The sequence below is a fragment of the Plecotus auritus genome (genome assembly GCF_963455305.1).
Source record: "Plecotus auritus genome assembly, chromosome: 7".
NCBI classification, from domain to species: Eukaryota; Metazoa; Chordata; class Mammalia; order Chiroptera; family Vespertilionidae; genus Plecotus; species Plecotus auritus.
In genome coordinates, this window is record NC_137774.1 from 121418812 (window position 1) to 121431975 (window position 13164).

The 13164-nt window shown below is 36.9% G+C and overlaps 1 protein-coding gene across 6 annotated transcripts in view; it reads left to right on the top strand.

Moving 5' to 3' along the window:
• SKIC3 (SKI3 subunit of superkiller complex) overlaps window positions 1-13164 on the top strand; it is a 74366-nt gene that overhangs the window by 50571 nt on the left and 10631 nt on the right. For all 6 annotated transcript variants that reach the window (XM_080681656.1, XM_080681660.1, XM_080681661.1 and 3 more), the window contains 7 exons: window positions 278-499; window positions 1375-1447; window positions 4119-4172; window positions 4352-4463; window positions 8676-8804; window positions 9020-9141; window positions 10835-10993. In XM_080681656.1, coding sequence (XP_080537782.1) covers window positions 278-499; window positions 1375-1447; window positions 4119-4172; window positions 4352-4463; window positions 8676-8804; window positions 9020-9141; window positions 10835-10993 — 871 coding nt within the window. The remainder of the gene's footprint in view (window positions 1-277; window positions 500-1374; window positions 1448-4118; window positions 4173-4351; window positions 4464-8675; window positions 8805-9019; window positions 9142-10834; window positions 10994-13164) is intronic.

Consider the following 13164-nt stretch of genomic DNA (forward strand, 5'->3'; position numbering starts at 1 on the left):
TTCATAATTATTACTAGAAATATTAAGTTTTTTTCTAAAACTTAGATATAATTACCAAAATATAAATTTGGCTATTGCTGCTCTGTGAAAGGCCAGTCAGGGAAATTGCTGTTACAAGAAGCCAAGCAGTTTGTTCTTACATTTATCTCAAAGCTGGGCTTAGTTTGCTAAATAATGAAGTAAATTGCTTTTCCTACTAGATGTTAAATATGTTGTAATAGATAGTTACAGACTACTGTATTTATAACTAGTCATCAATTAAAAAATATATTTATAGCTCTGTCTTAAAGGAGCCAACCATAGAGAGCCTTCAAGCTCTGTGTGCCTTGGGATTGGCAATGCAGGATGTTACACTGTCAAAAGCAGCACTTAACGAGTTACTGAAGCACGTCAAACAGAAAGACAATGATTATCAGAGGTGCCTTCTTACTTCAGCGATTTATGCGCTGCAAGGCCGCAGTGTGGCAGTGCAGAGACAAGCTTCTAAAGCTGTTCACAGGTAAATTCTGTGCTTGTAAACTTGGGGTTGAATTATACTTGATGAGGTGGTCTCTGACATTTGGATCTTATTAGGAATATAAAATGAGGTGATAAGCATATACATTTGGAAACCAAAATGTGTTTTTTATGAAATTGCCCATAAAATCATATTATTTCATCTATGAAGATTTTTTTTTAATTCAGTTAATAAAGAGAGAGAACATAAATTTTGTCCTTCCAAACTTTTAGTATGTAAGCCCTTACTAATTCTCAAGTAATAAGGATTGTTGTATAAAAGAGATATAAAATATGTTTTCTAAAAATTAAGACACACATGGACAATTATATGAAACTAGAGGCCCAGTGCACAAAACCGGGGGTTGGGCGGGGTCCCTCAGCCTGGCCTGCACCCTCTCGTAATCCGCACCCTCTCGCAATCCAAGACCCCTCAGGGGATGTCCAACTGCCGGTTTAGGCCCGATCCCACAGGAATCCATGCAGGATTGGCCCTAAACTGGCAGTCAGACATCCTTCTTGCAATCCGGGACCACTGGCTCCTAATTGCTCACCTGCTTGCCTGCCTGATTGCCCCTAACCACTCTGCCTGCCTGCCTGATCACCCCTAACCGCTCGCCTACCTGCCTGATCCCCCCTAACCACCTCTGCCTCGGCCCCCGCTGCCCCGGCTTCGTCTGGAAGGACGTCCAGAATGACATCCAGAAGGTCTTTCGGCTATCCAGTCTAATTAGCATGTTACGCTTTTATTATTATAGATTGTTTTAGCTGTCTAAAGGATTTTAAGCTTAGGTACTAGATAAAATGCTGGTTGCTTGGACTTTTTGTGGTTAAAGTAACTCCCATCTCTAAGCCCTTTGCTTTTGATGATCTCTGTAGTAACCCAGCCGATCCTGCTCTTTGGTCTCTGTTGTCCCGAGTGGTTGCTCAGTATGCACAACGAAATGCAAAGGTGAGTAACGTTCTAAATTCTGGCAAGAGATTAAAAAATTAATGCAGCAAGGGAGTTCTGTTATTTAACCATAATTTCCAATAGTTACTCAAAAAGAGTACATTGAGTTTCTTCCATGTACTTATGTACTGCTTTGGGTGTTATGGACGATGGAGAGAATTAGATGGACTCTTGAAGGCATACAGATTTTGTTAATGACTATGTGATAAGATTATGCTTATAATGTTGCCACTTAATAAGCATTATCTATTGTGTTTTGAACCCCCAAAGATAAATTTATTTAAAACCTTCTTAAATATAAGAATACAAGAACTAGAACACTGCCAATGTTTAAAAAATGTAAATCTAAACAGGATTATCTTCTATTTGTTTTATATTGACATTTTCAAATCAATTTTCTATGCAGGGTATTACATACTGTACTTTAGTTCATAAAAGCCAGATATTTTTCAGGAGTCTATGAAGTATTTTGTTAACTTCTATGGTTGATATGAGCTTTCATTGTTTATTTAACTGGTTGGTAAACATAACGATAGTAGGTAATATGTTTTGAAGACTTACTACATCTAAAAATTTCAATATCTGAAGTCTGTGTGGGCCTGTTCGTTGGTTGTTTCTACTGGCTTTCGCACACATGGCTTTGTTTACTTGATTTTGTATACTTGAAAATAATTTGCAGCCTAGGATTTAGGCACCTTTCTATAGATAGAAATTGCACTTATTTTCTGCCAGGTGCTTGAGAGCTCCACCAATCTGGAACCACCTTAAACAAAGTTGAGAACTTGAGGTTTCTGGACCAACTAGGCTACTCTGTGCCTGGATTTCAAGGTCATTTGAAACCTGGTTTACTTCTGATTCAGCTTCACCTGAGGGATCTCAGCTTATTTTTATATAGGTTTCCCAATACTCCCCCTTTTTATGTGAGTACTGGGCTTTGATTTTTTGTCCCACTAGCCCATGAGTCCTTCAAAATGAAAATTCAGATTTGTTAGGATCTGCAAATGGCAGAAGACCATCATTATTAGATACTGAAAGGAATTAGTTATTATGTTCCAGCTACTGTGCTAGTCATTTTTATGTAGTTTGTCATTGAATCCCAACAACCATATGAAGTAGGTCCAATGGATGTCCATTGTATAAAGGGGGACACTTGAAACATAGAGATTAAATAACTTGTGCAAAATCACATTTAGTGGCTATGGCAGGGGTGGGCAAACTTTTTGACTCGAGGGCCACAATGGGTTCTTAAACTGGACCGGAGGGCCGGAACAAAAGCATGGATGGAGTGTTTGTGTGAACTAATATAAATTCAAAGTAAAGGAGCGGAGGGGAGAGCAAGAGAACCCTCCGCTCTTTCGGCTCCGCGGGCCGGATAGAACAGCCGAACGGGCCGGATCCGGCCCGCGGGCCGTAGTTTGCCCACGGCTGGGCTATGGTAAGTGTAATCCCAAATGTAACTTCTGAATCCTCCTCTGCTGTGTTGTCATTCTTGTTTTTAATCCATCTTCTAATTGTTTCATATTGACATTTTAAAAAGTTTAGTTTAGCATTCTTTATGTGTTAAAATACTGTTTTAAAAGCATTTCTGTTCCTAACTGGTTTGGCTCAGTGGATAGAGCATCAGCCTGTGGACTGAAGGGTCCCAGGTTCGATTTTGGTCAAGGGCATGTACCTTGGTTGCGGGCACATCCCCAGTGGGTGTGCAGGAGGGGGTTGTTTCTCTCTCATTGATGTTTCTAACTCTCTATCCCTCTCCCTTCCTCTCTGTAAAAAATCAATAAAATATATTTTTAAAAAAAACATTTCTGATACACTTACACACTTCTGATATTAAATGAAGATTATAGTATACTTCTGACTTAAAATGAAACCATCCTTACATTTTTCCAGGTAAAATATGTAACTGAATTTTAAAAAATGAAGGATTTCAAATCAACTTTATGAAAACTATTATGCATATGTTTGTTTGTTTGTTTAATATATTTTTATTTCAGAGAGGAAAGGGGAGGGACAAAGAGAGAGAAAAACATTAATGATGAGAGAGAATCATTGATCGGCTGCCTCCTGCACGCCCCACATTGGGGATGGAGCCCGCAGCCTGGGCATGTGCCCTGACCTGGAGTTGAACCGTGACCTCCTGGTTCATAGATCGACTCTGAACCACTGAGCCATGCTGACCTGGCTGCATATGTTTTCCTCATTTTAGTATTGAGTTGATTATTGAAGCAGTGATGAGCTTCATTAACTTTATTCCTCTGAACTTTATTCATTTTACTAGGGAATACAGAAGTTTTTAAAATACTGTATTTTTGTGGAGAAACCATGTTAGTTTATCTTATAATAGGTTTTGTGGTCTCTCACCCCCATTCTCTCTTTTTTTCTCTTTCAGTCTTTCTTTTACTGTCTTTTATATTGTTAGAAAATATGTATGTTTATTTGGTACTATGTAAAATCATAGAACTTTTAGATCTTTAAAGAGCAGAATTGAAATGATTATAGTAAAAAAAGGATTTTTTAAATAAAAATATTAAACTGGTCTTTTAAAACATTAATAATAAGTTGATACTTAAGGAGTTTAGAAGTTGTGAATGCGATAAAACCGAACCTTTCACATGCTTTAATAGAGATTTTTATCAGTTTTATTTAAAAAATTAATTCTTTTTTATTATAGGGAGGCGCTGTAGCAGGAAATGTGGCTCATATTCTGGACTCAAATCATGGAAAGGTTAGTTTGTCCTAGTAAAGGGAATGTTGTACTTGTTAAATAATATATTTGATGAAAGAATAATTCTTCTTCCTCGGCTTAGGGGTCACATCATATTCAATAAAGTCATACTTTTAGTCACATTGAACGCAGGTAGCTTTGAAGAGAATTGGTTTATACCTTTCTTTTCTCTTGTGTAGAAGGCATTACTGTACACTGCAGTAAATCAGTTGGCTATGGGAAGCAGTTCAGCAGAAGATGAAAAAAATACTGCACTAAAGACCATTCAGAAGGCAACTTTCCTTTCTCCAGGTGAATATAATACAACCCACTTCATTAATTAGAATTCTGTTCATCTTTCATTTGTGATTTATAGGAGCAAAGTTTGTATTTTTATGAAATAAGACAAGGAAATTTTAAGAAAATATTTGAAGATTTTACATATAAATATTTGATTATCTACATTTGGCTAGTGGTAACTAAGAGGTAATCAATTATTGAAGCAGGCTCAAGAGAATGTTTGCTTGAAGGTAGTTTATTATCTGTTATTGAAAATCTGAATTATACTAGGGGCCCAGTGCACAAATTTGTGCACCCTGAAAGGAACTGTGGGCTGTGAGGCGGTGGGCACAGGGGTGGGTCTCAGCTCATCCTCCGTGCCCCCACCCTGCCCCTCCTGCCATGGCCCCTGGTCCCTTGTTGGCTGGCAGCCCCGCACCTGCCTCCGCCTCTCCCACGTGCTGACGGCGCTGGCCCTGCTCGCACCCACTGTTAGCACGGAGCAATTGGGGCTGGTGCCAGCAGTGGGTGCGAGCAGCAGCTGCTGCCCTGATCACCCCTCAGGAGCAGGGGGAGGTGGAGACCCTCAGGGGTGATTGGGGCCAGCAGTCACCGCTCATACCCACTGATGGTGTTGAGTGATCGGGACTGGTGCCGGGCACTGGCAGCAGGAGTGAGCGCTGGCTGCAGCGCCTGCAGCAGGAGTGAGAGGCAGCTGCTGGCCACGATCATACCTCAGGAGCAGGGGGAGGTGGAGAAGCCCTGAGGGGAGATTGGGGCCGGCAGCCACTGCTCATACCCGCTGACAGTGCCGAGCGATCGGGGCCAGTGCCAGCAGTGGGTGCAAGCGGGGCTGGTGCCGGCAGCAGGTCAGGCGGGACCGTGGCACGCAGGAGCAAAGAATTTTCAGTAACCTCCAGAGGCTCACCCCGATGACAGCGACCGGCGCCCCGCCTTGGTCCGGCGCCCCCACTCACCTGCTCCACCATCCCACCACGGCTGACAGCTGCCATGTTCCGCGCTCTGCCGCTTGCTGCTGATGCCCGCCATGTTCCACGTGTACCCCCTGGTGGTCAGTGCACATCATAGCAACCGGTTGTTCAGTTGTTTGGTTGTTCCACTGTTTGGTCTATTTGCATATTAGGGCTTTAGATAGATAGATAGATAGATAGATAGATAGATAGATAGATAGATAGATAGATATTTTCAAGAGGTAGTTTTATTTTCATTTTCTATCAGGCTTTAATAAGGTTTACCTATAGCTAATAAATTATTTAATAAACATATTTAGTTATTTTATGTGTAGTTACCTCCTTGAAGATTGGAAGTATGCCTTCTGTGGTTTAAAATGCCAAAATGCTAGCTAGCCTCACCCAAGCTAGCTCTCAGTTCTAAGCAGCTGTGTCATGTACACCCCATCTATCACAAAAGGTACTAAGGAACTGCATGTGGACTGCATCAGCATTCTTCCACTACCGCTAGAGGACTAGAATGTGTAGCAGTGTAGGGTTATGAGATATATTTTTATATATTATTTTTAATATGAAATGCAGCATTAAACAATTTATTTTCTTAGAGCACTTCAAACAGTTACTAGATCAAAATGCTATTGCTTTTGGCTAGGGACCGATGGGAAGCAATTATACGAAGAACAGGTTCAATGTTATCTTCATAATACATTGTAAAGATTCTAACTAAACTGCAAATATTTAATATTTCAGACATTTTTATAAAATAAACAGACCAGTATCTTATTGTTTATTATGTCTTTTGTTTTTGAAATAATCAGAACAAAAGGAGACCCTAAACATTTGAGTTTATTTATATTACACATTGGGTATATTTTTGATTTTTGGAGGTTTTATCAAGCAAGTGTTAGATAGAATTACTCTCAGTAATTTTTTTTTTTTTTACGTTTGTAGAATCTTTTTTTTAAATTTTTTTATTAATTTCTTTATTGATTAAGGTATCACATATTTGTCTTCATCACCCCATTCCCATCCCAAACCCCTCCCCACGCATGCCCCCACTCCCCTGTTGTCCGTGACCACTGGTTAGGCTTATATGTATGCATACAAGTACCCTCAGTAATTCTTACTGTGGATCCACAGTTACAGAAGATCTTTTAGCCTTTGATTGTGTTAAGTGGCATAAACTTTAGAAAGGTAAGATTGCCTAAATAAGGTCCTCTCTAATGATGTTTTCTGATTTTCCTATATTATCTAAAGAAATATGTACCCAAGGAAGCAGAGTCATCATATAAGGTGCTTAAAATAGGGACTGAGTAATAAAGATGAGTACCTGTTTGAGATATGTCCTTGGAGTCCAATGAAAGTGAATATAATTGTAGTTATATATAGTAACTCTCCACCTTCTTGTAGATCTTTAGGTGAAAAAAAATACAAGGGATCTTTTCAGAACTTTAAATATAATCCCAAGAATTTAGAATTAAATGGATGGAAATCCAGTTTTTTGCTAGATTACTGCTTTTGTGATATTAAGAGGTATTTTTTAGCAAATTATATTTAAAATATTTTTAGATATATATATCTAAATATTATATATATAATTTATATTATTACTTTGTTTCCTAGGGAATTTGAGTTGCTGATTATCTATGAAAGAGTTAATGAAAACAGCAATTCTTTTGAATTATGATAGAAGAAATATCTAGCAACTAATGTCTGTTTGCTCCACCAAAATCTAAATACTAGAAAGCCCTAAAGGAATCTGTTTTTCAGTATCTTAGTAAATCAATATTCAGAAATTGAGTCCACTTCAGTTGGTAGTACTGTAAACCGATAGCATGTTCAGTTGCCTTGTTTTATAGAAAAATGAGTCCGAAAGGAAAAGCTGCCACATAATTGTCAATGTTAGACCTAAACCCAAAGCTAATACTCAGCCACATTATAAATTCTAGGGAATGGTCCCCATTTCTTTATTCTGGAATTTAAATATGTCTTATGGTACTTAAAATAAGATAGTTACTTGCCCTCGTCCCCCCCGCCCCCAGTGTCTTGAGTCTGTTGGTTGTGCTTATATGTATGCATACAAGTCCGCTTGGTCTCTTACCGGGGGGGGAAGGTCAGTGGGGAGTGGGGGGGGGGGGGAGACATATGTACTACTATTTGTAATATCTTAAATAATAATTTTTTTTTTTTTTAAAAAAGAAGGTAGTTATCTGGGACAGAAATTATTTTGTAATATGGAGATAAGTAATTTTTTTGCAAAAGTTTTTGATTTGTATAAGATTTCTAATGTTTCTTGTACTATTAGCAGTAATACTAATAATCTATAAATGAAAAAGATATAGATTTCAGACATTTGATAGGAAACATGCTAAATGGGGCAGTTAGATATGAAAAAATACAAAATTAAAGCTAAAAATGTTTGCTTAAATTACTGTATTGTTAACTAGCACCCCCTTTTGGAAATTTTAAATTATTTATTTGCTTTTCAAGAGTCTCAAGACTAAAATATTAATCATTGAATTGAACTGTAAAATGTTCTTTATAAAATAAAAAATCAAACAAATTTTAAAAACCTAAGTTCCAAGTCTTCTTCTAGCTTCTTTTTTCACAACTACTTTTGTTATAAAGAGGAGGTTATACTCATAATCTCTTTCTGGGTATTATTACCTCCTTAACCTGCTTCTATCAGTCTTTCCCCTAATGCCATGAAGCTTCTATCAAGATGTGAAGGAAGAAAGGAAAGATCAAATGAATGAAGAGATATATAATACTAAATTGCTTCCCTTGGAATGATAAAGTGTCTTTCATGCTTGGCTGTTAGAACATAGGTAAAATGTAGTTGTCTTGAGCTTTTCTTTTGGCTCAAACTTTTCTTAAGAACTGAGAAATTGTTACCTTGCTTTACCTATGACTGAGCCTTTAAAATGGACTGATTGATGAAAGTGCATGCTGGTATGAGACTTGTCCAATTGAAGTGAATATAATTGACCTTTCCACAGTAGCATAGCAGTCTAGACAACTGAACTAGCCTTGGAAGAAGAGCTTAATAGGATATTTCTCATCCTCTGACATGTTTGATAACAATGGCAAATGTTGAAGGATGAATATAGTAATGCATCTTCTGAAAACAAGTATAATTTAATTTTCTTTTAAGAAAATGGAATTTTTCTAGATAAAAATAATTTTTGTGTGTGCTTGTAAACTATCATTTTTGGTAGTTTTTTAGCAATATGTTAATATTAACAAGGCCTCTAACTCTATTTCCTATGTTTAGGTGATCCTGCTATGTGGGCTGGGCTAATGGCAGCTTGTTATGCTGATGATAAGCTGGCTCTAGTGAACAACACTCAGCCAAAAAGGATGGATTTGTATTTGGCACTGTTATCTGCTGTTTCTGCTTCAAGTAAGTTTAAAACAGCCTTTTGTAATGATAAATTCAAGATAAAGTACTCAAAAGAATATCACCAAGAGGTAGTGGGAACAATTAGCTCTACACTAAAGGCTGTTATGGTCTTATCTAACAAAGTCTTATTGTGATCCTTATTAGCAACTATTTCCTTCTCTGTGAACACATTATAAATTGCAGAAAAAGTAACACTGACATTTTTTTGTTTATAGTTAAAGACAAAGAATTCTTCGAAAGTTACAACGAATCTCTGGAAAAGTGGTCTCTCTCCCAAGCTGTCACTGGTCTAGTAGACACAGGAAGAATATCAGAAGCTGAAGCCCTTTGCACAAAGGTATTGTTATGGAATTGAGCATTGAGTTTTATAGATTCTTATCCTATTTGGAAAATAACTTCAGATAGAGTGCTTGTTATTTAAAGAGCACACGGTAGTGGTGGCGGTGGTGATAATGATAATCATGATGATAGCCCCTAACATTTATTATTGATAGCACCCAACATTTAATTAGTATTTACCATAAGCCAGTCACTACATTTAGTAGTTTGTATTTGAATTTCACAACAATCCTATGGCAAAGGTATTTATAATTATCCCCATTTTTACAAATGGAAAAACTAGGGCTTAGAGAGGAATTTGCACAGAAGCTCACAGCTACAAATTGATGGAGTTGCTGTTTGAACTCACATTTGTTTGACTCTAGGATCTAAGCTCTTAATAGATTTTTTCCCTTGGTACCTTTAGGGGGCCAATATGTTTCTTTTATTTCTGCTTACTCTTTTCAGAGTATAGTTTTTACATTCCTGAATAATAGGCTCTGTGAGTAAATTCTTAGCACCTTACTTAGCACATAGTAAGGGCTCAATAAATAATTACTGAATGAATAGATCAGTTTTATAAAAACTACTCAGAAATAATTTAATGGGTTAGGAGAGTTTTAAGCATCACTTTTCCTGAAAATATTATGTTTCATAAATATTTACCAGGGAGATTGTGTTGTCTTACTAGAAATTTTTTTAAAAGAGCAATATAAATTTTTCAGAGAAAGAAGAATGGGTCTTTGAAGATCTCTTTGGCCCTTGAATTCTCTGAAAAGCAGAGTAATAAACTTTCTCTTTTACTTAAGAAATTCCATCTCTGTTCAGTACAGGTTAGTATTTTATAGGGAGAGTTTAGTAATCATAAATTGACAGTTGGCTATGCTCTATCTGACAGAATTAGAGATACTTTTACGAACCTTTCCTGTCATTTTGTTGTTCCACTATCTTACTTAGAAAAAAAAGCAATCAAGTACATTTTAGAAATAAATACATTTAAGACTATGACCTAATTAGTAAAAAACAACAACAGAAAGAAACATGTTATTGAGATACAAGCTATAAAGGAAGAAATATTTAAAACAACAGTGGAAGGATTTGGGTAGAGAACTTTCTTTAACTTCTTCCATCTGTATATATGGAAGGAGACACATATACATGTATACAATACATATATGTATGTATGTACATGCTTGGTAAATGGGTAAATGGGTCATTTCTCTTACTCCCAATGTTATGAAGTCTGTGCCTGATGGAAGGACATGCAATGAATATCTAGAGGTTCAAGAAGGAAAAAAATTACAGCTCTTTTTTACATAGGATTGTTTCTTCCAATAAGGTGTAGTGTTAGCCTTCACTGTTAATTTTATATATTCTTAGTTCTGCCATTTACATTCAGAACTTAAAGTTCTTAAGATATCACCTGAGAATAAACCAAGTGAAGGTAACATAAATCTATAATACATGACTTATATATTACAATAATAGCATTATTGATTTTAAAGATTATTTATATGTAGAGTTTGATATTCCCAAGATGTTCAGTGTTTTATTTATTTTACTTTTTCAGTTTATAATTTTAATAAGAAAAGGTCAAATTTAGATTCCCCTCTCCCCTCCCCAACATGGGGAATAGCTTAATTGCCTATTACATTTAACATTTAACCTATTTTAACCTATTTTATGTATTTCTATCTGGGGTTTACATTTAGAATTTAAAAAGTAACCCTGACCAGCCAGCTGTTATCTTACTTTTGAGACAAGTGCAGTGTAAACCACTCCTGGAATCACAAAAGCCTCTCCCTGATGCTGTCCTTGAAGAGCTGCAAAAAACTGTTATGTCCAACTCAACCTCTGTTCCAGCGTGGCAGGTACATCCTCTCCTTTCTTACAATGAGCGCTGAATTAAAATACTCTGAATTAGCTGAGGTCAGGGATATGCTCCATTTTTATTTGTCTTGCCTTTGAACTCACCATGAATCTCTCATTTTCAAGATTTAAAGGGTGCTGTGATTAAAGGAACTAAGGAAGTTGAATACTAATTTTGGGTCTGTTGCTATAATACTTTAAAACTTTCTTAATTGTTGATTATATGTTTTATTAATTTAAAATAATGCTGAAAATACTATCTTTTGCATGAGGTTGATGTAAGAGAGTTAAAGAAGTATTACAAACATTTTTATAATAAGGTTACTATAATGATGTTTAATTCTGCCTCTAGAGGGCATATGTAGTTTTTCCTTAGCTACTTTATAATTCACTTATGTCCAAGATTTCAATGGTAATTTAGTGCTTTTAGAAATAGTTATTTTCAGGAATGATGCCTGGATCAACAGATTGTCTGCCCTTTTAGCTGGCTCTGGTTATCCACAATAACAAATACACAGTGATGAGTATGTACTTTATTCTTATTGATTTTAAAATACAAAAAGCACAATAATTACTTTATTCAATTGATTATATTTCCCTCTGCATCCCAGAGGAAGTTTCATAAGGGCTTTTTAAATGTAGATTTTATATAAGTTTATTTTACTACAATAGTTTTATATTCTGATCTTTCATTATATGAACTTTTTCATGTCCCTGCTTAAAAAGATTATCTACGGGCATTTTTTATGCTAGCTAAGTCTCCTCTTTAATCCTTGAAGAAAAATGGTGCTTCTTTTCTTCTCTTAGAGTAAGTTTGCCATATGAGAGTTAAGATACTTTAATTAAGGTCAACTGGATATTGATGATCTCACTCATATTCTTTCTCAAAGGTAAAAATACCTTGTCAAATAAAGAGATAGTGTGTGTGTGTTATCATATAATTCACAAAGAATGAAGTGTAAACAATACTTAAAATACCACAAGTGGAAGGGAGGGAGAAAGAGCAAACTGGCTAGGGCTGTTCTACCTAAACCAAGATACAGAGCATTTCCATCAACCTGCCGGCCTTTCCCATGCCTCACTTTGGGTCTCCCCCATTTCAAAGCAAGAGGGGGGCCTACTATTCTAGCACTTCTATCTAGTTTTGTCTGTGCTTAAATTTCATTTAATTGGAGCATTCTTTTGTATATGGTCACTTTCATTCAACATCATATTTAGGAGATTAATTTAGTTGTTTCATGTGGCTATAGGTTTTTTAAATTTCATTTTATGAATATACTATAATATATATTCCTTTTACTGTTGACATTTGGATTATTTCCAACTTTTGGCTATTCTGATTAATATTGGCTGTGTCCATCCTTGGATGCATCTTTTGTTGGGTCATAGGGTATAGGTATGTTCCTTTTACATATTGCTGGGGTCAATTTGTTAATATGTTTGTTTAGCATTTTTGTACTTCTATTCATGAAAGTGTTTGCCTTATAATTTTTCATTCTCTTAAGGTTCTTGCAAAGAATATGTATTCTGCAGTTACTGAGTACAGTCTTCTAAATATTTCATTTAATCAAGCTGGTTCATTATATTTAAACTAGAGATCCGGTGCATGGATTCATGCACCGGTGGGGTCCCTCAGCCTGGCCTGTGGGGATCGGGCTGAAACCGGCTCTCCAACAATCCCCCAAGGGGTCCCGGATTGCGAGAGGGTGCAGGCCAGGTTGAGGGACCCCACCGGTGCACGATCAGGGCTGGGGAGGGACCCATCTCATCCAGTCCTGATTGGGGCCAGCTGGCCAGGTATGGACTGCAGGAGGTTGGCCAGCAGAGGGACCGTGGGAGGGCTCCAGGGTGTGTCCGGCCCATCTCGCCCAGTCCCAATTGGCTGGACCCCTGCAGCAACCTAACATACTGGTCGGAGCATCTGCCCCCTGGTGGTTAGTGTGCATCATAGCAACTGGTCAAACGAACAGTTGGACACTTAGCACATTAGGCTTTTATTATATAGGATATTCTATACCCTTACTAATTTTTCTCTTTTTTTTTTTAAATCGTTGAGGTAGGTGTGTTCAATTCTCCAACTGTGATTAAGGATTTGTCTATTTTTCCTTTTATTTCTGTCAATTTTTGTTTCATAAATTCCGTGTTATTAGGTGTATACAAATGTAGGAGTGTT